The sequence below is a fragment of the Salmo salar genome, chromosome ssa24, assembly GCF_905237065.1.
Source record: "Salmo salar chromosome ssa24, Ssal_v3.1, whole genome shotgun sequence".
In the NCBI taxonomy this organism is placed as follows: domain Eukaryota; kingdom Metazoa; phylum Chordata; class Actinopteri; order Salmoniformes; family Salmonidae; genus Salmo; species Salmo salar.
The window spans coordinates 16,081,775-16,105,172 of record NC_059465.1 but is presented as its reverse complement, the minus strand read 5'-3'; the positions used below and the strand labels follow the sequence as shown (position 1 = coordinate 16,105,172).

Genomic DNA, 23,398 nt, shown 5'->3' with positions numbered 1-23,398 from the left:
ACCCAATAACAAAAGCGAGGGAACGAATCTTGACTAATCAGATTCGTGGGATTTGATCAATCGTGGCGCTATCCATGGTGCTGAATCTCCACTACTAGGCCTATTCACTTGTTTGTTTAGCAGAGAATCGAATATGTTCCCTGTGACAATGTCACCACAATAAGCGGGTTGGGCCGACCAACCAGTGCTCCCGCACATTGGCTAACCGGGCTATCTGCATTGTGTCCCGCCCCCGCCACCCGCCAAACCCTCTTTTATGCTACTGCTACTCTCTGTTCATCATATATGCATAGTCACTAACCATATCTACATGTACATACTACCTAAATCAGCCTGACTAACCGGTGTCTCTATGTAGCCTTGCTACTTTTATAGCCTCGCTACTGTATATAGCTTTTTACTGTTTTATTTCTTTACTTACCTATTGTTCACCTAATACCTTTTTTGTACTATTGGTTAGAGCCTGTAAGTAAGCATTACACTGTAAGGTCTACACCTGTTGTATTCGGCGCACGTGGCAGATAATCACACCAAAGTTTATCATAAAGTAAAAACAGCCACAATCTTCTGAAATTCCCCTGATAGCCAGGTGCAAGGGGAGCGAAAAGGGCCAACAAGCTGGCTGACATCTTTCAGTCAAAGGTACACTAAAACAAAATGTAGTTTTCACTAGGTTGTAGGGTAATAACCTCAATATTTTCTGCCTTCATTTAAACTAGGCTACAGCAACTGAGTTGATTAAATTGTGACAAATAGGGCTACAACAAGAAACCTTTAGATTCTAGTCCATTTTTCTCCATTGACTGTGGTATAATCATTTTTCGCTGGTATTATACGCCTTTAAAGAGCACTTCCTTTATGAACGGGAAAACCGGGATGGTTCCAGGATGGTTGCAATCTTCGCCGAACGATTTGTTTGGGGAAAATATTCAAACCTAGTCAGTGGTGCTCACCCCTACAATCTCTTCCTTGCGGGGGTCGATGACGCGGATGGTCTTGTCCTTGCAGGCGGTGCAGATGAGGCTGCCGTTGCGGTTCCAGCAGGCGCTGAAGATGACGTCAGGGTGCATGTCCTCCAACTGGATCATGGCCTCGCCCGTCCCCACGTTCCAGATGATGACCAGGTTGTCACAGCCTGAGAAGAGAGGAACACACACATTTAATATACACACACCACAAAAGAAAAAAGGACAATGCCAAATAGCACTGATATGGCAAGATAATACCATCTACAAGTCGTAGCTCATTCTGGTTTTGTTTCGACATGGAGGATAAAAACAGGGTAAACGGTCATTTTAAAGTCAATGAGGACAGATGTGCATTGATCAGGCATCTCAGTGTTTAAGGGAAATGACGCAAGCTCACAGCAGGTTGCCACTTCTCTCAGAGCGAGGAGAAGATTAGGGGGGGGGGGGCAGAGGGGTCTGGTGACGCCACAGATTACAACCACAAAAGCAGAGGCACAGAGGCTGAACCAGAACTATAAATAACATGTAAGATCTCCACCTCACACAAGTCATCCAGTCATGACATGTTACGAGGAGGAGGACGCCACTCACCAGCACTGAGCAGGACGTTGCGTGCCGTGGGGTGCCATGTGATGATGCCAACCCTTTTGGAGTGTCCCTCCAGGACCACCACAGGCTCAGACAAGCCGGTAACCAGCCCGTTCTCAGGGATCTGCCACACCTGCAGACAGACACGGGTCAAAGGTCAGGACATAGCTAGGGTCATCATAGGATCATATACTGAGGTCAGACATATGGCTGCAGTTTCCCTGGTGTTAGCCTGTGTCAGGAATATCTAAACTGCAGGACCACAGAAAGCAGTACATTCACATAAACTAACTTGTCTTTTAGATTGGCATCACTGTGACATGAAGTCAGTAGATCACACTTACAACCAAGAGACTGAAGGGGGAAACAGAGACCCAAGGTTACTCATCATACTGACATTCTCAAATCAAAGTTTATTGGTCATGTACACAGATTTGCAGATGTTACTGCAGGTGCAGCGAAATGCTTGTGTTTCTAGCTCCAACAGTGCAATAATAATACCTAGCCATACACACAAATCTAAAAAGTTAAAATAAAAGAAATATCAGAAAGAACAATGCCAGAGTCCGGAATATATAAATAAATATAATGGTGTGTGTAGACAGTCTGAATAGAAAAGGTGTGTATAGCAGTACTTATATAGGATGAGCCATGACTACAACACAGTACATGCATATAAAGTGGGTTAAACAATGTGACCAGTGTTCAATGACTCGATGTACATAAGGCAGCAGTCTAACTTTCAGGGCAGGGTACTGGGTGGTAGGCAGCTAGAACAGTGGCTAAGGAACAGGGCAGAGTACTGGGTGGTAGGCAGCTAGAACAGTGACTAAGGTACAGGGCAGGGTACTGGGTGGTAGGAGGCTAGAACAGTGACTAAGGAACAGGGCAGGGTACTGGGTGGTAGGCAGCTAGAACAGTGACTAAGGAACAGGGCAGGGTACTGGGTGGTAGGCGGCTAGAACAGTGACTAAGGAACAGGGCAGGGTACTGGGTGGTAGGCAGCTAGAACAGTGACTAAGGAACAGGGCAGGGTACTGGGTGGTAGGCAGCTAGAACAGTGACTAAGGTACAGGGCAGGGTACTGGGTGGTAGGCAGCTAGAACAGTGGCTAAGGAACAGGGCAGAGTACTGGGTGGTAGGCAGCTAGAACAGTGACTAAGGTACAGGGCAGGGTACTGGGTGGTAGGAGGCTAGAACAGTGACTAAGGAACAGGGCAGGGTACTGGGTGGTAGGCAGCTAGAACAGTGACTAAGGAACAGGGCAGGGTACTGGGTGGTAGGCGGCTAGAACAGTGACTAAGGTACAGGGCAGGGTACTGGGTGGTAGGCGGCTAGAACAGTGACTAAGGTACAGGGCAGGGTACTGGGTGGTAGGTGGCTAGAACAGTGACTAAGGAACAGGGCAGGGTACTGGGTGGTAGGCAGCTAGAACAGTGACTAAGGTACAGGGCACTGGGTGGTAGGTGGCTAGAACAGTGACTAAGGAACAGGGCACTAGGTGGTAGGTGACTAGAACAGTGACTAAGGAACAGGGCACTAGGTGGTAGGTGACTAGAACAGTGACTAAGGTACAGGGCAGGGTACTGGGTGGTAGGTGGCTAGAACAGTGACTAAGGAACAGGGCACTGGGTGGTAGGCGACTAGAACAGTGACTAAGGTTCAGGGCAGGGTACGGGTGGTAGGTGGCTAGAACAGTGACTAAGGAACAGGGCACTGGGTGGTAGGCGACTAGAACAGTGACTAAGGAACAGGGCAGGGTACTGGGCCAAGGCCAGCTAGTGGTGACTGTTTAACAGTCTGATGGCCTGGAGATAGAAGCTGTTTCTCCGTCTCTCGGTCGCAGCTTTGATGTACAGTATCATCCTTCTAGAATGGTAGTGGGGTGAACAGGCCGCGGCTCAGGTGGCTGAGGTCCTTAATGATCTTCTTGGCCTTCCTGTGACACTGGTGCTGTAGATGTCCTGGAGGGCAGGGGGTGTGACCCTGATGATGAGTTGGGCTGACGTACCACCCTCTGGAGAGCCCTGCGGTTGCAGACGGTGCTGTACCAGGTAGTGATACAACCCACAGGATGTTCTCAATGCTGCATCTGTTGAAGTTCGTGAGGGTCTTAGAGGCCAAGACGAATTTCTTTGGCCTTCTGAGGATGAAGGGGCGCTGTTGCACTTTCTTCACCACACGGTCTCTGTGAAGGGACCATTTCAGGTCCAGTGATGTGCACAGCGACGAACTTGAGGCTTGTGACCCGCTCCACTGCGGCCCCGTCGATGTGGATGGGGATGCGCTCTCTCTCTCTGTTGTCGCCTGTAATCCACGATCAGCTCCTTTGTTTTGTTGATGTTGAGGGAGATGGGTAAGGTGGAGGAGATAATGGTCCTGAACTGGCATCTCAAATTACTTCATGATGACAAAAGTGAGTGCTACAGGGCGATAGTCATTTAGTTCAGTTACTTTTTATGTACATAGTGAGAATACAGCCAGTAGCGACTACACGAATATGGTAAACATTGCAGAATCAGAAAATGTACCTACAGAAATGAAGACTGAAGTTTAAAGTCATTATCTCTACAAACCCTGACAGCAGTAGACAGACAGTCACACCGCTGCACTGCTACACTATCAGAGCTCCTACTCTAGCTGCAATAGGTTACTATGGACACAGAAATCTCAACAGAAACACAGTTCATCACAACACTTAATCTAAAGTCAACATTACTTTTAGAGAACCTATTCAGAGTGCATTTCTAGCCGCAATCTCAAATGTTCTGAAGAGAGGAACCTTTGACGGTTCAACTTCTGTAAATACACTTGGAACACCGCCTCTATTCACAGACGGAGGTCTTTTTCTGCCGTTCAGAGAGTTGAATGGGGAAGCCAATGCCTACAGGTGGGGAAGTGATAGAAGCATACCGAAGAACATAGCACACACTGATCACTGCCATTCACAGCCCAAATAAGGACATATAGTATAGCACCAGCCTCAAACAAGTTAGTGACCTCAGCCCTATAAAAAGGCTAAATCATTCCCCACGTCTCTCTGGGTCTAATCTAATCCAGACTAGAGTGCAAGCCCTGCCTGCATGTACACTTCGCTACCCTATCACCATCTAATTCTGCACCCATCCCTCCGCTATCCGTGTCTGGCCTTTCACAACCAAAACCGGTCCTCTGTCAGTTGGAGTCAGTGAGAGGGTGTATACACTGTACATATGCAGGTAAAGTGTAAACAAACATTATTGTACTACTCCACTGAGAGGGACAGTCTCTGCTGAGGCGTGTGACTGTAAACCTTACCATGACCGTGCAGTCCTCCGAGCCGCTGGCGATGACCTGGTCATTGTGGGGGCACCAGTCGATGTCCAGTACAGGGCCCGTGTGACCACACACTGTGGGGTAGGCCTTGTCAATGCGGCCCGACTGTGGAGAACACACACACACAGAGAGGCATGAGATTAAAACACCAGAAACACTGAGGTGTATGATCCGCGGAAACAACCTGACCTCAGCTGAACCGGAACCATGAAATAACAGGGTTAGAGTGACCAATAAGAGACTATGTACAAACCAATAGGCACTCCAATCACAGAGAGAGAGAGAGACAACATTCACATTGTTGTTCTCCCTCTTAGAAAATGAGTTTCCCCATCATTCAATCCTTGGGCAGAATCATTGTTAGACAAATACAACTGTGGCGTAGCCTGAGAAGGGGGGGCATGGGAGACTGAATTCTCAACCTCCACAAAAGAGAGAGGGAGAATGAGAGATGGCGCAGATGTGAAGAAACCATGCATAGCCCTGTGACTGTGTTGCTGTGTGAAGGAGGCAGTGACTGAGGCGAGGGAAACAGGAATACCCCTCCAACCAGAAGAGGTTGCGCTCTATCAAGTACAAACCAGACATTTTGACTAGGGCTGGGCATTGCCAGGGACCTCACGATACTATCACGATACTTAGGCGCCGATATGTAGTGATTCTCACGGTCGCTGTCCACGGTTCTGAAACAAATCTTAAGCGCGCCCTACAATTAGCACCTTTCCCTATGTCGCTATGTGCACTCTAGCAAAGTTAACCCCAATATGCTGGTTAAGAACAATGTGGCGGAGGCAGCAGAAGAAATGAGGAAAAAGCCCTTAGCTTAATTGTTTTAGAAAATTGAGGCACGACTCTGGTGCATTTATTTATTTAGTGTTGTTTGCATTGTTCCAAATGGTCAGAAACACATATTGTAATCTAACAGCAACTGTTTGACACATAATACTCACGCAACACTTGCTCATATACCCTCCTTTTTCTTTATCTCCAGTAGTTTCCACAACTAAGTCAAATGTCTTCCACAGATCTGACTTCCACTTTACCTCCTGAGAAACCAACAAACATTCTCCCGTTTTTCTTTTTCACATCCTCCGGATCCATTTTTCTGTCGCCATTACTGTGTTCGGATTTTGTTATAACCAATTTATTGATGTGATTATGACAGGGCCTGACCTATAGCCTATTGGTCACATGCATGCAATGTGTACATGTTTCACATAAAGAGAGCAAGGGTTGAGGGAATAGGTCATGTTTTTCGTAAACTAATGAGGGATTTCGGTGACAAAACTTTTCAAATCAGAAACAAGAAACAAACTAAAATCGCCGAATTGACGTTGCCGCTTCAGCACGGACAGCGCAATAAACACTTGCTTTTCTCAGGTGCCTTTTCGCTGCAGTAGGGAGGATAGCGAGACAACATGCACCAGTCACGAAGGCACTCACATTGTTGATTCATTTGTGTGTATTAATTATTTATATCAAACAGTGTGCTTAAAGCATTAGACAGGCTCAGTGCATATGTAGTTGATTTTATTGAAACACTTAGGGTGCGTGTCTATAGTGCACTCAAAGTATTCAGACCCCTTGACTTAATCCACTGTTACGTTACAGCCTTATTTCTAAAATGGATTAAATTTTCCCCCCTCAAACTACACACAATACCCCATAATGACAAAACAAAAACCATTCTTTAGACATTTTTGCAAATATCACAAGTATTCAGACCCGACTCAGTACTTTGTTGAAGCACCTTTGGCAGCGATTACAGCCTTGAGTCTTCTTGGGTGTGATGCTACAATATTATGGCACACCTGTATTTGGGGAGCTTCTCCCATTCTTCTTCGCAGATCCTCTCAAGCTCTGTCAGGTTGGATGGGGAGTGTCGCTGCACAGCTATTTTCAGGTCTCTCCAGAGATGTTCGATTGGGTTCAAGTCCAGGCTCTGGCTGGGCCACTCAAGGACACTGAGACTTGTCGCGAAGCCACTCCTGCGTTGTCTTGGCTGTGTGCTTAGTGTCGTTGTCCTGTTGGAAGGTGAACCTTCCAGTCTGTGGTCCTGAGCAGGTTTTCATCAAGGATCTCTCTGTACTTTGCTCCGTTCATATTTCCCTCGATCCTGACTAGTCCTCCAGTCCCTGCCGCTGAAAAACATCCTGCTGCCACCACCATGCTTCACCGTAGGGATGATACCAGGTTTCAGATGTGACGCTTGGCATTCAGGCCATAGAGTTCAATCTTGGTTTCATCAGACCACAGAATCTTGTTTCTCATGGTCTGAGTGTCTTTTACTGAGGAGTGGCTTCCGTCTGGCCACTTTACCATAAAGGCCTGATTGGTGGAGTGCTGCTAAGATGGTTCTCCCATCTCCACAAAGGAACTCTATCAGAGTGACCATTGGGTTCTTGGTCACCTCCCTGACCAAGGCCCTTCACTGATTGCCCAGTTCGGCCAGCTCTAGAGAAGAGTCTTGGTAATTCCATACTTCCATTTAAGAATGATAGAGGACACTGTGTTCTTGGGGACCTTCAATGCTGCATACATTTTTTAGTACCCTTCCCCAGATCTGTCCCTCAACACAATCCTGTCTCAAAGCTCTACAGATAATTCCTGCACTGCCAACTGTGGGAACTTAGACAGGTGTGTGCATGTCCATCAATTGAATGTACCACAGGTGGACTCCAGTCACGTTGTAGAAACATCAAGGATGATCAATGGAAACAGGATGCAGATGATCTCATTTTCAAGTCTCATAGCCAAGGGTTTGAATAAATACGTTTTTATTTTTAATACATTTGGTAAGATTTCTAAAAACCTGTTTTTGCTTTGTCATTATGGGGTAGTGTGTAGATTGATGTGGACCTAAAAGAAGAAAAAAAAAATTTTAGAATAAGGCTGTAACGTAACAAAATGTGGAAAAAGTCAAGGGGTCTGAATACTTTCCGAATGTACTGTATATGGAAAAATTTGTTTAAACATTTCGACCAATCGGTTGGTCTAAAGAACAGGACGACTCTCGACAATATTTATTTTTAGTTGGGAACAGCCCTAAAATGAAGGCATGTCGTTGGTAATAACGCCCTCATGCAGATGCTTAGTTTTTGCTCTTTAAAATGAAACCCTGAGATAACCTTGAATCTGAGCCCTTATATAAACACCCTTATACAACAGGCCAGATGACCAGAAACAACCAGCTGTCATACAACACACACACACACACACACACACACACCAAAAGGAGCCAGACAAACGGAAGGCTTTGCCAGCCACCCAGCTGACTGACTACATCAACCTAGCCTGGGAGGGCGGGTTCTGTCTTGACCTCTGACCCCAAGTGATTGGAGGATCAGGTGCTCTCCACAGTGTGAAGTCTGAGAAACGTGAGGTCAGGGTTGGATTTGGGAGACTGACACGCCCTTTTCAGTGCTTCCGTTTGTGGAATCCTTAGCTGGACCACCATAGGACCTGACAGTCAGATGATGTCACTGAGGCAGAGAACCTTGCTGTAATGGCTGCAGCCCTATTTAAAGTACAATGGATTGCCTCATGAATATCACTCACTGCCCACAGCCATTCTAGCACCATGACGACAAGGGTTTCAGAGGGGCTAAATATAAGTGCTACATATTCACAGGAAGAGAGGAGCTTTCCAGGTCTCTGTAGACAGAATTCTTACAGGCTCTGTTTTTAGTTTTGTACTAGAGCCTTTAGTTTTACGTCAAAACTCAAGACGAATGTTTAGAAAGACCATTCAGATAACTTAAGAGTGTGAAGTCAAAACAACCAGATCCAAGTATGAAGAAGCTCTGTCCTCATGGAGATGTACTAGAGGCGTACGTAGACCGAGAGAGGTTACAAACAATGAGTGGGCGGTCTAGGCCCCATGTCTAAATGCTTGTGTAATAGCAGGCAGTAGACAGGCCACTAGGACTCAGCCATTCCATACCAGGATATGAGTCAGTATGTTGTCGGAGGACTCCATCTTCCTCCATCCTTTCCCTGCCTACTGTGCCACTGAGGAAAACAAAGGACTGGCCAGTTCACGCCACAATACAGTCCTGTTGTTGATATTACTAAGCAACATGACTGACTCACTGTCCGATTTGGCAAGGACTTGATTATATGACACTGGGTAGTTGTTTTGTTAAACTGGCCTATATAAATAAATATATATTAACTCCGTTAGTCACAGGCATTATTAAGGTTTCTCAAACAAAGGAACCTTATGAGCCTATTAGGTTAAAACTTGATTACAAGTGGTCAGTGAGTCACAGTAGTCCAACCACTAACTTGGAGAAATTGAGTTTCATGTTGGGAGTGCCAGAGATGGACATAAATCACCTAGTCCATAGATGAGTCAATTGGTTCACACCACATTCACAGCCCTCCCTACAGCTCAGAGTCCCTCTCAACCTCACCTGACTGACAGAGTTGGGCCATGACACATACTCAAACTCCAAGCTCAGTGACCAAAGTCCAGTCTCTGGGAGTTTGCTATACGTGTGTCTAAAATGACAAGGTCTAGTCCATGGCGCCATGCCTCGCCTTGTCCAGAGAACACTCCCGGGAATCCAACATCAGAATACTAAGCACTCGTTCTGGGCTTGTAAGTAACATGCTGACTAGACCGGGACACGCGTGCGTCCTCGTCCGCATGTTGAAATATCAAAACGAACTCTGAACCAACTAGATTCATTTGGGGACAGGTCGAAACATGAAAGCTGCTGATGCTAGCTAATTTGTCCTGGGATAAACATTTGGTTGTTATTATATCAAATGCACAAGGTCATTTATTTCTGGAGCTTCATCGATTTTTGACCCATTGAGTCACAAAATCGTGTGTTCCCTACTCTGACAATTAATCCACAGATAAAAAAGGTAAACCAGGTTAGTTTCTCGTAATCACTCCTCCTTTGGACTTCATATGGCAGTTGGCAAACACCTTTAGGACCTCAGTTCATCTTCCAAATCACCCAGGTGGGTATATGCGCCAAAACACCAACGAGGAGATGAGAGGCGGGACTTTAAGCGCATCAAGCAGACTCTCGTTGACACGCGTGGGCAGTTTGGATGAAATTATTGAATAACGTGTACATTTGTTTTGCAACGCTCACACACGCAACGCGGGCGGTGTGGCCAGCATGTCAGGGATAAGCTTCTCTGAATACTTAGCCAGAGAGGAAGGAAGACAAGCAGAGCAGGGAGCGAGTCGGTTGTGGAATCAGAGAAAGGTTGGCGTGGTTCCAAGCAAAGTGGCCCATATTGCAGCAGTGGCCTGAAAGTGATTCTCAAACTCCCCTTGTTGGGGGGGGGGAGTGGCCTGTAAGCAGCAGGATGTGCTGCAATAAAAGCCAGAGCTCTGTGTGGAGGGAGTGGGTGTAGCCAAACCTAAGAGACAGGAGTGACAGAAGGATGTAGGCTGCCTGGGTGTGTGAGGGAAGGCCTATACAAGGACACTGCTCAGTACATCCACTTCTTTCTGCTCAGGCCTTGCCCAGGTTGACAATATAACGTAGATGCAGAAAGTAAACAGCATAGTGGTTCATTCATGTTGAGCTGCAGGTTTCCAGTAGTTTATTTGACCTTTATTTTAAACACGGAACCCCATTGAGACCAAGGTCTCATTTTTGCAAGGGAGCCTGCAGTTGCCAGTAGACCTGATTGTTTATTTACAGGGACAAAGGTATGGAGATGGCAGACTATGACCTGGGTGTGTGCAGTAGATTGGCCTATATGTGCTGACTGTGAATGACAAAACACTGCTATATTATACACTAGTATCCAATAAGTGCTGTAGTTCTGCCTGCCTGGCTCACTGGTATTTCCTGCTTAAAATAGTCGTGTCCTCTAGCTGCCTACCTGGTCCACAGACCCCAGAGAGACTAAGGCTGTGCCCCAGAGAGACTAAGGCTGTGCCCCAGAGAGACTAAGGCTGTGCCCCAGAGAGACTAAGGCTGTGCCCCAGAGAGACTAAGGCTGTACCCCAAATGGCACCCTATTCCCTATAGTGCACTACTTGTTTTGACCAGAGCCCTATGGGCCCTAGATATGGGATAGGGTGCCATGTGCACAGGGTCTGTGGAGAACATCACCACTCTACTCCAGACTCATATTCCTCAGAACATTTCACATATAAACTCTGGCTGTTAGACATCTCACACCCTTGTTCAAATTATACGCTTTAGTCAACACTCTGTTACTCTTTACCAAAAAACAACCCACACCAGTACAGGCTCTCACACAACCAACATAATCATCTACATGGTTGGCCTGTGAAGAGAGGACATTGAGCCCAGCAGCAGTGATGGCAGCCCTGTGTGTTCGGTCTGTGTGAGTGTACGTTAGCCGGGCCAAACTTGGTCTAGGACTGCAGTAGGCCTGTTACCGCCACAGTTCACAGGGTTGCTGGTAGGCCTGTTACCGCCACAGTTCACAGGGTTGCTGGTAGGCCTGTTACCGCCACAGTTCACAGGGTTGCTGGTAGGCCTGTTACCGCCACAGTTCACAGGGTTGCTGGTAGGCCTGTTACCGCCACAGTTCACAGGGTTGCTGGTAGGCCTGTTACCGCCACAGTTCACAGGGTTGCTGGTAGGCCTGTTACCGCCACAGTTCACAGGGTTGCTGGTAGGCCTGTTACCGCCACAGTTCACAGGGTTGCTGGTAGGCCTGTTACCGCCACAGTTCACAGGGTTGCTGGTAGACCTGTTACCGCCACAGTTCACAGGGTTGCTGGTAGGCCTGTTACCGCCACAGTTCACAGGGTTGCTGGTAGGCCTGTTACCGCCACAGTTCACAGGGTTGCTGGTAGGCCTGTTACCGCCACAGTTCACAGGGTTGCTGGTAGACCTGTTACCGCCACAGTTCACAGGGTTGCTGGTAGACCTGTTACCGCCACAGTTCACAGGGTTGCTGGTAGGCCTGTTACCGCCACAGTTCACAGGGTTGCTGGTAGGCCTGTCCCTGTCTCCCCCCCCGAGTTCACAGGGCTGCCGACAGCGCCGTCCAGCGGGCCTGAGAGCCTGTCATTCCAGACATTCCACGCCACGGCTGTGACTAATGAGAGTGAGAGGGACCAGGGGTGTTAATCTTGTTTGTGTCTGCTATACACAATAAGGAATTCCACAGTTCGAGGGAAGTACATGAGGATCTCGCTTCAAGCCTGAATAAATATTATTTGATAGCGTTGTGATTATATACATAAGGCTGGAATGCTTGTGTACGGTGAGGTCACGGATGGTTAGGAAAGAACTGGCAATCAACAGATCACAGCCAAAAATGTTTCAACATCTAAGGCAGGTACAGGCACCACCATGCTGTCTTATGATAAGAGTACAGTACATACACGTAGGCTATCTTACAGGCTTACAGCAAAAAAAACTAATCTCCTAAATTCTAAGTACTACTCAAGTAGTTTCTGTAGGTATCTGTACTTCACTATTTATACTTTTGACAACTTTGTACTTTTAACTCCATACATTTTCCTCTGACACCCAAAAGTACTCGCTACATTTTGATTGCTTAGCAGGACAGGAAAATGGTCAGATTTACAGACACACAAAAATGGTGCCGTCTGGTTTGCTTAATATAAGGATTTTGAAACTATTTACACGTAAGTATATTTAAAACCAAATACTTTTACTCAAGTAGTATTTTACTGGGTGACTCACTTTTACTTGAGTCCTTTTCTATTAAGTCCCTTTTACTCAACTATGACAATTGGATACTTTTCCCACCACTGCTAAATTCAGGTTAACACAGGTAACTACACCACATTACCACTGCGATAACAAGGAGCAGTAGGAGGACTGGCCTGTGGCAACCTACCTTGGCAGGTACAGTATCAAAGACACAGCCAGCCCTGAATCTTATTACACTGTCATAATATTTACCCCCATGTCATCCAGTAACCACAGGAACTATGTGGAACTGGAAACAGTCCAGAGAAGAAGGTGAAGGTGAGTGGATAGGCGCTGATAAAGTAGAGAACAGTGCTCTAAGCTAGAGACCAGGCAGAGATGTAGGAATCCCTACATGTAGGAACACAGTGAACAGATAGTTACTTGGCACAGCCACTTTACATGCCTGCCTGTTAAAGTGACATCCCATAACACTTCCACGAGACAAGGAACACAAAGAGTTACTCCTGCAATAGACCGAACCCGCAGAGCAAGGAATGGTTAGACAAGACCGCTGATCGTCATCTCCATGGCAACCAGCCCGGTGGGAGAGACAGGAGACAGGGAAGGAGTGTGGTTCATGTAGAGGAGGTGGGAGTGGAGATATTTGACAGCCTGTTGAGCAAAACACCGACATGAGTAGAACGGGGCTGAATTAGCGCAGTCAAATCTTGATGCGAAATTGAAGCAACCCATCAAATAAAGCCTAGGCTAGATTGGATTAAACATTCAAGACTAATCTCAGTCCCTAACAGTCTACACGTGTTTTGATGTTAATGGCCAGAACACCCAGGGGACCTGGACTAGGCTCTGTGCTCTATAATATCCTGTGAGAAAACATGTGTCAAGCAAGCAGACCTGTTGCATAGCAACAAGTGAAGCTGCACAAAATGTGCTTGAACCACATAACAAGATTTAAAAAAAATTGTATGGACAATGACATCAAATATAACACTTTCAATACCTAAATCAAAGAGGCGTCATACACAAGCGCATCCTAACAAGCAGAACATGTGACGCTCTATAGGAGGGCTTTTACACTCATGCTTCCCTCAGAGCACCATGGATATTTTTACTTTTCCACTTCCCTTTGTGAGTTCATGGCCTTGAAAGCACAGCTGAGTCTGCAGACCAGTCAGACCCCGGGCTGGTCTCCATGATTTACTGCAGCACACAGTACAGTCAGACAGGACATCACGGTCGGGCCGTCTCTCTGCTCTGACTAAATGGCTGGAAGTCTGCTCCAGCTTTAACGCAGTAAAATGAAGGGTAAAGCAGAGGACAGCTGGCCAGGCATGAGTGACGGCAGGGCCAAGACTAACATGTGATTGCCCAGTCAGGTTGGGAGAGAGTCTGCAGGTACACAGAGAGAGGGAGCGAGAGAGCGCGCAAGAGAGAAAGAAACTGGGCATCTATTGCCCATGGAAAGTGTTTGTCATAGAGATCAAAAGAGGAATGAATCCTGGGCCCATCATTCTTTCAAAGCTCTAACAAAAATGTTTATAGCAGTGGTCACCAACCGTTCGACTGCGACTGGTTGATCTCTAAGGCATTCCTAGTCCATCACCTACCGCTGTTGGCGGTAGGTGCACTTGATTCAGAAGTCCTGTGCACCGGGTAGGCAAATGTTCCCATTTTGAACCATTTCATTTGTCTGAAAACAAACTCCGCCTACAAGGTGGACCGGGAGATGTGTGGCTAAATCGAGTGCACCTACTGCACTGGCCAATCGGATAGCTCAAATCACCGTGCCTACCTACAGTTTCCACGACCCCGGCCACAGCAAATTTTGATACTAGCCTACGTGAGATTTCTTAACTTTTAAACCCATGACCAGAGAAAGACAAAGAATACAGCTAAGAGCTGTTTTTATGAGTGAGTTCATGTCCACGTTTAATTCAGCAGGGTCACTGTTTTTATTCAACACTACTACAAAATATAACACGCTTCTCTACTTGCAATGAATGAGTAGCCAAGTGTATCGATAGCCCTGTGTTTTTAATATTAGCAGCGTGTTCTGATTATTTTAAGATCGAGGAGTATTTGGTCAAAGGAACAAGGTGAAATTGTGTCCGAAGCACATGCGACTTGAGTTTCACCATCAGGTGGAAGACTGTCCCCTCTCTCTGGTCTGTCTCACCGGAGGAAAGGAGAGAGCATGGACCGTGAGAGACGGACCCTCTGCTGCTCTCACCCTCTCTCTGCTGAGACTAATGCCATGTTCAAGACAACTGGAAGCTCGAAAAATGTTTTTTGGAACTGTCATCCAATTCGGAAACTCTTACAAATAATACAAATTTGCAACAAGCAAGTAACGTCCTAAACCTTTGATTAGAAAGCCAATGACACTAGTGTCCCTAGAAACCAACAGAACATGGTAATGAGACACCACTTGATTCAACAATCTCTCATCTCGGCCCCCCTCTCACCTCTCCAGCCTATCCCTGAAATCACAGAGAACTGGCAATGCTAGCAGCCAATGGAAAGGCAGGGAGGAAATGGTCCTGGAAGGCCGTCAGGCGGGTAGCAGTGAATGGCCATATATGGTCAAATCTGCAGTCAGCAGGACAGCGGCAGCAGTGGTGACAGCAGTAGCAGAATAGGGATCCTGGAATAAAGATTGAGCAGTGTGGGGGAAGACCCTTATAAAACCACCCTTTGCATGTGTAAGACTTAGGGTGTGTGTGTGAGAGACAGAGGGTGAGTGTGAAAAAATGCTTATTTGTGTGAGCACAGTCCACACCCAGGGATTTCTGATGCTAAAAGATTGATGATTGGTCCAAACAGAACACGGAGTGTTGAACCACTGGTTTAGAACATGAGCCCATATTGTGGTTTTAGCCCAAAAGATCACCAGAATGGACAGACAAAACCTATTGCCTCAGTAGGTCTGAATAACTGTCCTTTAACACAAGGACACTGTACACGGAAAATAGCCAGTCACCAAGAAGAATTCAACCACTTCATGCTTGACAATCAACTGAGGGATTCCAAGGCTTGGGAATATAAATCAGAACTTGTGATTCATTGAGATAATATCCCCTCTCCTCCAGAGTAGGGCCCGGCACATTGAGAGGAATAAGCAGGAATGTCTCGCTGCACAGTTCCTACAGCATTCAGTCTCCCACTGCTTCCTCCATATGGAAATGAGGGAATAAATGGCAGAGCGTCAGGCGCAGAGAGAGAAAGGAGGAGATTGAAAGCATGAGGGTTGAAGACCACATGCGTTTAGTCAGCCACGTCCCCCATCTGTCCTGACAGGACACAACGCAGCCGAAGAGGCGGGCTGCTACAACGAGGTGCTAAGTCAACCCGGCCTGCCATAGGTTCCCCCTCCTACACACAGAACCACAAGACAGAAACAGACAGGAGACCATCCCTGCGCTAGACTGACCAATAGCACAGGCCCCAGCCCAAGTCACAGGCCGAGACCCCATCACCGTCGGGCCTCACACAGCATCGCTCCACAAGCTCAAGCACAGGCCAACGTGTCCGAGCACACTCAGGACAATAGGCAAAGTGCCAGGAAAGTATTGGGTGTGAATCTAAAAGCCTATTAGTCAAAGCTCAAACCTAAAGTTATTTGGAGGGTTGCTGTGGTTCGTCTGACTTATCATCACCCACAACACTAGATGTGGAGGTAGACCATATGAAGATAAGAGCCACAAAGTACATATCAGAAGGGTCCTATTCTGGGGGTTGGATCCCCACCCCAGCAGGCCGAATGGGCCTGGCTGGGAGTAGGCCTTGGACAAAGGCCTGGAGCATCTGGCTGCCCACACAGACTGGGAAGAGCACAGCACAGGCAGATGGGCCAGCCAGCCAGATGCACTGACATGCGCTCTAGTGTGAGTACGTGTGTGACACCCAGCAAAAGAGCAGAGAAGACAGTGTGTGTCTGACAGATGTACGTAGACAAATTGATCTGAACCCTGCTATGAGGCTGAGAGGTTACAGGCTACCTCTGAACATCATGGTGTGTCGGGGTTGAGTCCCAGTCAAACAGCCATTTACAACCCTGAAACTGCCGTGTTTATTTTAATGTAGTCCAACTTCTCTGTTGGCAGAGGAATATTTTCCACACTGCCATAGAGATGCGTGTTCTCTAAGCTTATATGGAGATAGCAGCCAGATGGACCCATCCTTTCTCTAAAAGATTACTGTCCCGTTTCATTTTGACATATTGTGGAAACAAAAGCCACAAGCCAAATATTTCAAAACACAAAATGGCAATTTGAAACAATATTAACTCTTCTTACTTAGAGTTTCAGAGCATGGCCTGTTGATAGGACATTAAAAGAAAATCTCCCACACGATTCCAAGGAGATTAGTCCATGCAGCTGTAACAGTGTTACTTCCGTCCCTCTCCTCACCCCAACCTGGGCTCGAACCAGGGACCCTCTGAACACAAACTGCCTCCCACGAAGCATCGTTACCCATCGCTGCACAAAAGACGCTGCCCTTGCACAGCAAGGGAAACAACTACTTCAAGGTCTCAGAGCGAGTGACGTTACCGACTAAAACGACAGTAGCGCGCACCGCTAACTAGCTAGCCATTTCACCCCAGTTACACTGCCAGCCAGTATCTAGGCAGATCTGAAAACAAGAGTTATTTTTCTACCCATAGCCTGAGGAAATTACCCTTTAATCTGCGCATAAAGCCATCACGCTCTTCGTCCAATTTTAATCCACCAGTCAAAGCAGACGATGTCCTGCCAACACACCCTTACTGTACAAAGTCAGAGACCACAGCAGAATCATCTGTCAGAAGTCAGATAGAGAATCAGAAGCAGGTCAGGGACTTGGGAGTGGGACAGGCAGGTGGAAGCTGTATTGTAAAGCTGTGTCAAAGCCAGAGTCCGATGACAAGGCCCACAGCCCTGCTCACAGACCTGTAATCAGACAGACACATAAATCACTTACTGTATGTCACACAGGGTATATCAAGCCCTGGCTGGCTGACACTGGGGCACTGCTGGACCAGAAAAATAGTAACACCACCAAGCAGTGTGTGTGTGCGCGTATGTTTGTGTGTGTGTGCGTATGTTTGTGTGTGTGTGCGTGCGTATGTCTGGTGCAGCCAGACATATACTAAACACTAATGACAATGTAATAACACCTAATGGGGTTACTGCGGGACATTCCAGACCAGAGTGGCCCCCCCTACCCCCTTTGGGTTCAACGAGTGTCTGACCTAAGTGGTCTGAGCTCTTCAAGGACCCTTATATGGAGGTGAGCAGCACAGGGAGGTTCCATCCCCAGAGGCCTTGTGTACAACACAAACTGAACCCAACGCTATGATAGTCAGCCAGCCTACGTGAGGTTTCCTAACCCTCAACTCAGGGAGTGCTGACAATCATCCCAGTGGTACAGACACTAACATTGTTCTCCCTGAAACGAAATCTGAAATGCAAATGTTTTTTTACTGTATGCAAAACAGACATTTTTCACTGGAAAACCACCTTGCTGCTACAAAGGGCAAAGCTGAAAGCAAAAGCTTGTCTGGATGGCCTTTGCTGTCCATGTGGAGTACCCTAGCTTCCAAAGGCACTAACACTCCCGGCCCTGTCCTCCTCGGTCCCCACGTTTGCATTCATATTGTGTCCATGTCTCAGACGTCATCTCTTCCTCATCCTGCTTGTATTAAATATCTGAGGCCAGTTTGGATGCTTTCCTCTGAAAATACCCTAACACCCCTTAAGTAATATGACCCTCTTACATCATCGCCACTTTAACTACACTACGACAGGTGTCATCCCGCCACTGAGGACGTAGGAGAAAGCCAACAGGCACAAAGTACAAAAGGTGGATGATAGCTGCTACAGCATTCTACGGTACTGTTTTGTCCCTCCCTGAGCGAAGACGATAAATGACATATGAGAATGAACTGTGAATCTTTCAAGACCGGGTCATTTAGAGTCCCGTCATTAAAGCTGAACTGCCTCTGGGCTGACAGGGGCTTCTTTCTGATCAAAATGTAGAAGAGGTGAAAAAAAGACTTGTTCCTGTTAAGAAAATGAGTTGATAAAGACAGTACACGACACTTACGTCATGCACGACTCTTGGCTGCAGTAAGAAAGCCATCTGCACCCATTCAACATAGCCTAGATTTACGTTATTACTTCTAAACAAAATCCCTTTTTGGGGTCTCATACGCTTACAATGTAGTTCTGATTCTTGCTTGAACAGCCTAAGATTATAATTTGCTTGTGATCTTTGCAAAATAAATTATGGCTGCAGCAGTTGTTAGCTAGAATGCTAACGCTCACTGACATAGGCTGTAGCAAAAGAGCCATTTTACTGGTTGAAGTGTTCATTTTTTTATTTATTTAACTAGGCAAGTCAGTTAAGAACAAATTCTTATTTTCAATGACGGCCTAGGAACAGTGGGTTAACTGCCTTGTTCAGGGGCAGAACGACAGATTTGTATCTTGTCAGCTCGGGGATTCGATCTAGCAACCTTCCGGTTACTAGTCCAACGCTCGAACCACTAGGCAACCTGCCGCCCCACAAGTATAACGCAGTTGGTTTACGATGACAAACATTAAGCAGGACATTCATACGAGCCTTAAAACCCAATTATAATCCAAAAGTAGTTGGAAACATAAGTAACATGTACAGAGACTGTTTTTGCTGGCGTTCTACAAGAACTCCCCTGTGTTCTGCCACCAACTTGCACGCATCCCCCTCGTGCGGCAATGTTGGCAAACACAGAAAGGGCTGTATAGGATCTTCCCCCAGAATATAGAGTTTAGTACCAAAGTGGCAGTCTCCCACATCTGGGCCAGTCAGTCTGCAGTCTCTCTCCACTGCCCACCAGCAGTAGGTACTGCTGCCTGCCTGCACTGCTTAGCAACCCAGCCTGTCAAAATCCATCTTCATCTCACCCACTCAGCCAGGCCACCAGAGACCACAGTCACGCAGCTAGAAATCCCCGCCGTCTTGTCTGTCCTCAACCACAGCCTGAAACATGCCTCCGTGATGCTGCTACTTCAACCTCATGAATGATTTAGGAAAATACGTAGGCTCTCGAACGCACACAAACAGTTGTGTTTTTAAACTGCAAGGTTGGAATTTGTAGGTGGCCAATGTGTGATTTCCCCTGGGTGTGTGTGTGAGTCTATGTCAGCAGTAAATTGTGCTGTGTGTGACGTGCCTGGTTATTCCCTGCAGACAGGGCGTGTTGAAACCCAGGGAGCGTTGAAAGCCTGGCCCAGGCCAAAGTGTGTGGGATGGAGCAGGGTTGAAGTATGTTTCAAAGCCACAGACAGTGAGGATAGGTCAAACTAGGCCCTAGTCCGAATCTGTTTAGGCAGCAAGTGCCCATATCAATGTAGAAACCCACTGTCACTTGACACAAGTTTCCTTGTGAAACCCACTGACAGATCCACACAATGCAGTGTTCATAGTCAATAGTCCCAGACTCACCTTGTGAAGAGGGAGGACCAGGAAGGCCCCGCCGCCGCTGGCCTCTATGATGATAGCGACAAACTTGGGGTTGACGGCGCAGAACGAGCTGTCCCATGTGACCCTCGACACTCTGATGTCGTCGTAGCACTGGTCATTCTTCAGCGCCTGGCCGAAGACATGACGGAATTTGCTCGCTCGCACAACTCGCCTGAACATATCTGGGGAGTGGACAGAAAGGGGGGGGAACTTGGGGTTTAGTTTCAAAGTGGTCACGGTCAAGGATATAAAAGACAAAACCAAGCAAAGGATTTTAGGATAAGAATCTAGGCCTATAAAATCTAAAATCACATGAAATGGAAATCCTCTCCCCTGGTTACTCTGAGCCCTGTACCCATTCCCCTCCCAGATATGAGGCTCAGCCTCGTATGCATCCCAAACTGCACCCTAATCTCTAGGGATGGCAAATGCCAGGGACCTCCAGATACGATATTATCACAATACTTAGGTGCCTATACGATATGTATTGCGATTCTATACTGTAATTTTATTAAGATTCCATGTTCCAAACATATTACTCTTCATATACTGCAGAGGGACAAAGGGGAGCCAGAAAAAAAACACGTTTTGATCAGTCATGGAAAAAAAAAATAGCGCTGAAAACAAGTTGACTCTACTGGAGTTTTGGTGCAGGTACAGCCAACTAGCCAAAAATAATTGAGATGCTGTCAAAACGATAGATAAGATATATAGTAAAAAATATATCCCGATACGTAACCGTATTGATCCCACCTCTATCATTACTATTCTCTATGGGCCCTGGTCAAAAGTAGTGCACTATAGAGAGAATAGGGTGCCATTTGGGACGCAAACTAATGTAAGGTTCTCCAGCAGCATTACAGTACAGACAGAGGAACCATGTGGCAGATCAGACTAACACTCCTTCCCCATTCCTCTGTCATACGACCAGGCTGACATTCAGCAGACACGAGCCAGCGTGGGAAATTATTTAGAGTTGAGCAATGAGCATAACTGTATCATTCCTTTGATCCACCACCAGAAATACAAGAACTACGCCTACATTGGCTGTTGTGTACTTCATCATACACTGGCAACGAGGAACCAGATAATTAGGGTCAACTTGTAGAGCGGTGAGAGTAGGGCTGGGCGATAAATTCAAATTCTATGTTTTAGCACGCTTTTCCAAATGTCTATCGCAAGAACCATTTTCTTTCCTTTTCCACGTGTATGTATTTTTGGTTGTCTCCCTCACTCCTTCTGTAAACTTTAACCACACAGGTTAACAGTATCTTCTAAATCAAAGTGGAATAGACAAAGCATGAATATGTTGGCTATATGAATAAAGACTTAATGAAGCCAAAGATTATAGGGTCCCCTTGGACACTTAACTAACCTCCAGACGAGCTTCAATGCCATACAACTCTCCTTCCGTGGCCTCCAACTGCTCTTAAAACGCAAGTAAAACTAAATGCATGCTCTTCAACCGATCGCTGCCTGCCTGCCCAGCATCACTACACTGGACAGTTCTAACTTAGAATATGTGGACAACTACCTAGGTGTCTGGTTAGACTGTAAACTCTCCTTCCAGACTCACATTAAGCACCTCCAATCCAAAATTACATCTAGAATCGGCTTCCTATTTCACAAAGCCTCCTTCACTCATGCTGCCAAACATACCGTCGTAAAACTGACCATCCTACTGATCCGACTTCAGCGATGTAATTTACAAAATAGCCTCCAACACTCTATTCAACAAACTGGATGCAGTCTATCACAGTGCCATCCGTTTTGTCACCAAAGCCCCATATACTACCCACCACTGTGACCTGTACGCTCTCATTGGCTGGCCCTTGCTTCATACTCGTCGCCAAACCCACTGGCTCCAGGTCATCTACAAGCCTCCGCTAGGTAAAGCCCCGCCTTATCTCAGCTCACTGGTCACCATACCAGCACCCACACGTAGCACGCGCTCCAGCAGGTATATCTCACTGGTCACCCCCAAAGCCAATTCCTCCTTTGGCCGCCTATCCTTCCAGTTCTCTGCTGCCAATGACTGGAACGAATTGCAAAAATCATTGAAGCTGGAGACTCATATCTCCCTCACTAGCTTTAAGCACCAGCTGTCAGATCAACTCACAGATCACTGCACATAGCCCATCCGTAAATAGCCCATCCAACTACCTCATCCCCATACTGTATTTATTTAATTTTGCTCCTTTGAACCCCAGTATCTCTATTTGCACATTCATCTTCTGCACATCCACCATTCCAGTCTTTAATTGCTATATTGTAATTACTTCGCCACCATGGCCCATTTATTGCCTTACCTCCGTTATCCTACCTCATTTGCACACACTGTATATAGACTTTCTCTACGGTATTATTGACTGCATGTTTGTTTATTCCATGTGTAACTCTGTGTTGTTGTATGTGTCGAACTGCTTTGCTTTATCTTGGCCAAGTCACAGTTGTAAATGAGAACTTGTTCTCAACTAGCTTAGCTGGTTAAATAAAGGTTAAATAAAAAAATGTTTGACACTGAACATCACTTTGGATCCTACCCGTGTCAATAACTCATCCATGGCATTTTCATTCGTTGTCATGTCAAACACTGTATTCAAAGTGCCCACTATTATTTATTTTCTAAATATTAGCATTATAATAAAGATTCTATTTCCATGATTCCAAAAGCTCACCCAAGTGTTTTGATCAAAATCACAATTGCAACATTTGGTTAAAGGCATAGTATTTTTGCCCAAATCGTGGCAGTGTGGAAATGATCTCAGATGAGCACAGGAAATGCAGAAATTAATGGAAACGCAGGAAATTATTTTAGGTTGAAGTTGAATTGAACAGTATAAAACATTCCGAACGGATAAAGACCCATTGAAAAAAAATGTAGAATAGGGTCACGCACTACTCAAAGAAAAATGTAGAACTTTTGTTAATCAAACACAAAATTAACGTCAAATACCGTCATAAATTTGAAAAATACCATATGATATTTTGGCCATATCACCCAGTCCTACTTTACGCTCAATAACAGGTTGTGCCACCTTTAGCTGCAACGACTGCAAGCAAATGCTTCCTGTAGTTGTTGATCAGTCTCTCACATTGCGCTGTGGAGGAATTTTGGCCCACTCTTGCATGCAGAACTGTTTTCACTTAGCGACATGTGGGTTTTCAAGCGTGAACTTCTCGTTTCAAGTTCTGCCACATGTCAATTGGGATCGCTGTGGAGGAAGTGTGATGGTTTGGGGATGCTTTGCTGCCTCAGGATCTGAATGATTTGCCTGAATAAAAAGGAACAATTAACTCCGCTCTATCAGAGAATTTTACAGGAGAACGTCAGGCCGTCGCTGAGTGAAAGCAGTTCTGCATGTAGAGGTGATTTAAATTGATGAATGACGATGGATTCATCTAGTC

General features: G+C 46.3%; 1 protein-coding gene across 2 annotated transcripts in view; it reads right to left on the bottom strand.

Moving 5' to 3' along the window:
- Nucleotides 1–23,398, bottom strand: part of coro1ca (coronin, actin binding protein, 1Ca) — a 59,868-nt gene that overhangs the window by 9,290 nt on the left and 27,180 nt on the right. For both annotated transcript variants that reach the window (XM_014170700.2, XM_014170701.2), the window contains exons 2-5: nucleotides 19,973–20,172; nucleotides 4,854–4,976; nucleotides 1,560–1,689; nucleotides 954–1,135 (exon numbers count right to left, since the gene is read on the bottom strand). In XM_014170700.2, coding sequence (XP_014026175.2) covers nucleotides 954–1,135; nucleotides 1,560–1,689; nucleotides 4,854–4,976; nucleotides 19,973–20,170 — 633 coding nt within the window. In that variant the 5' untranslated portion in view covers nucleotides 20,171–20,172. The remainder of the gene's footprint in view (nucleotides 1–953; nucleotides 1,136–1,559; nucleotides 1,690–4,853; nucleotides 4,977–19,972; nucleotides 20,173–23,398) is intronic.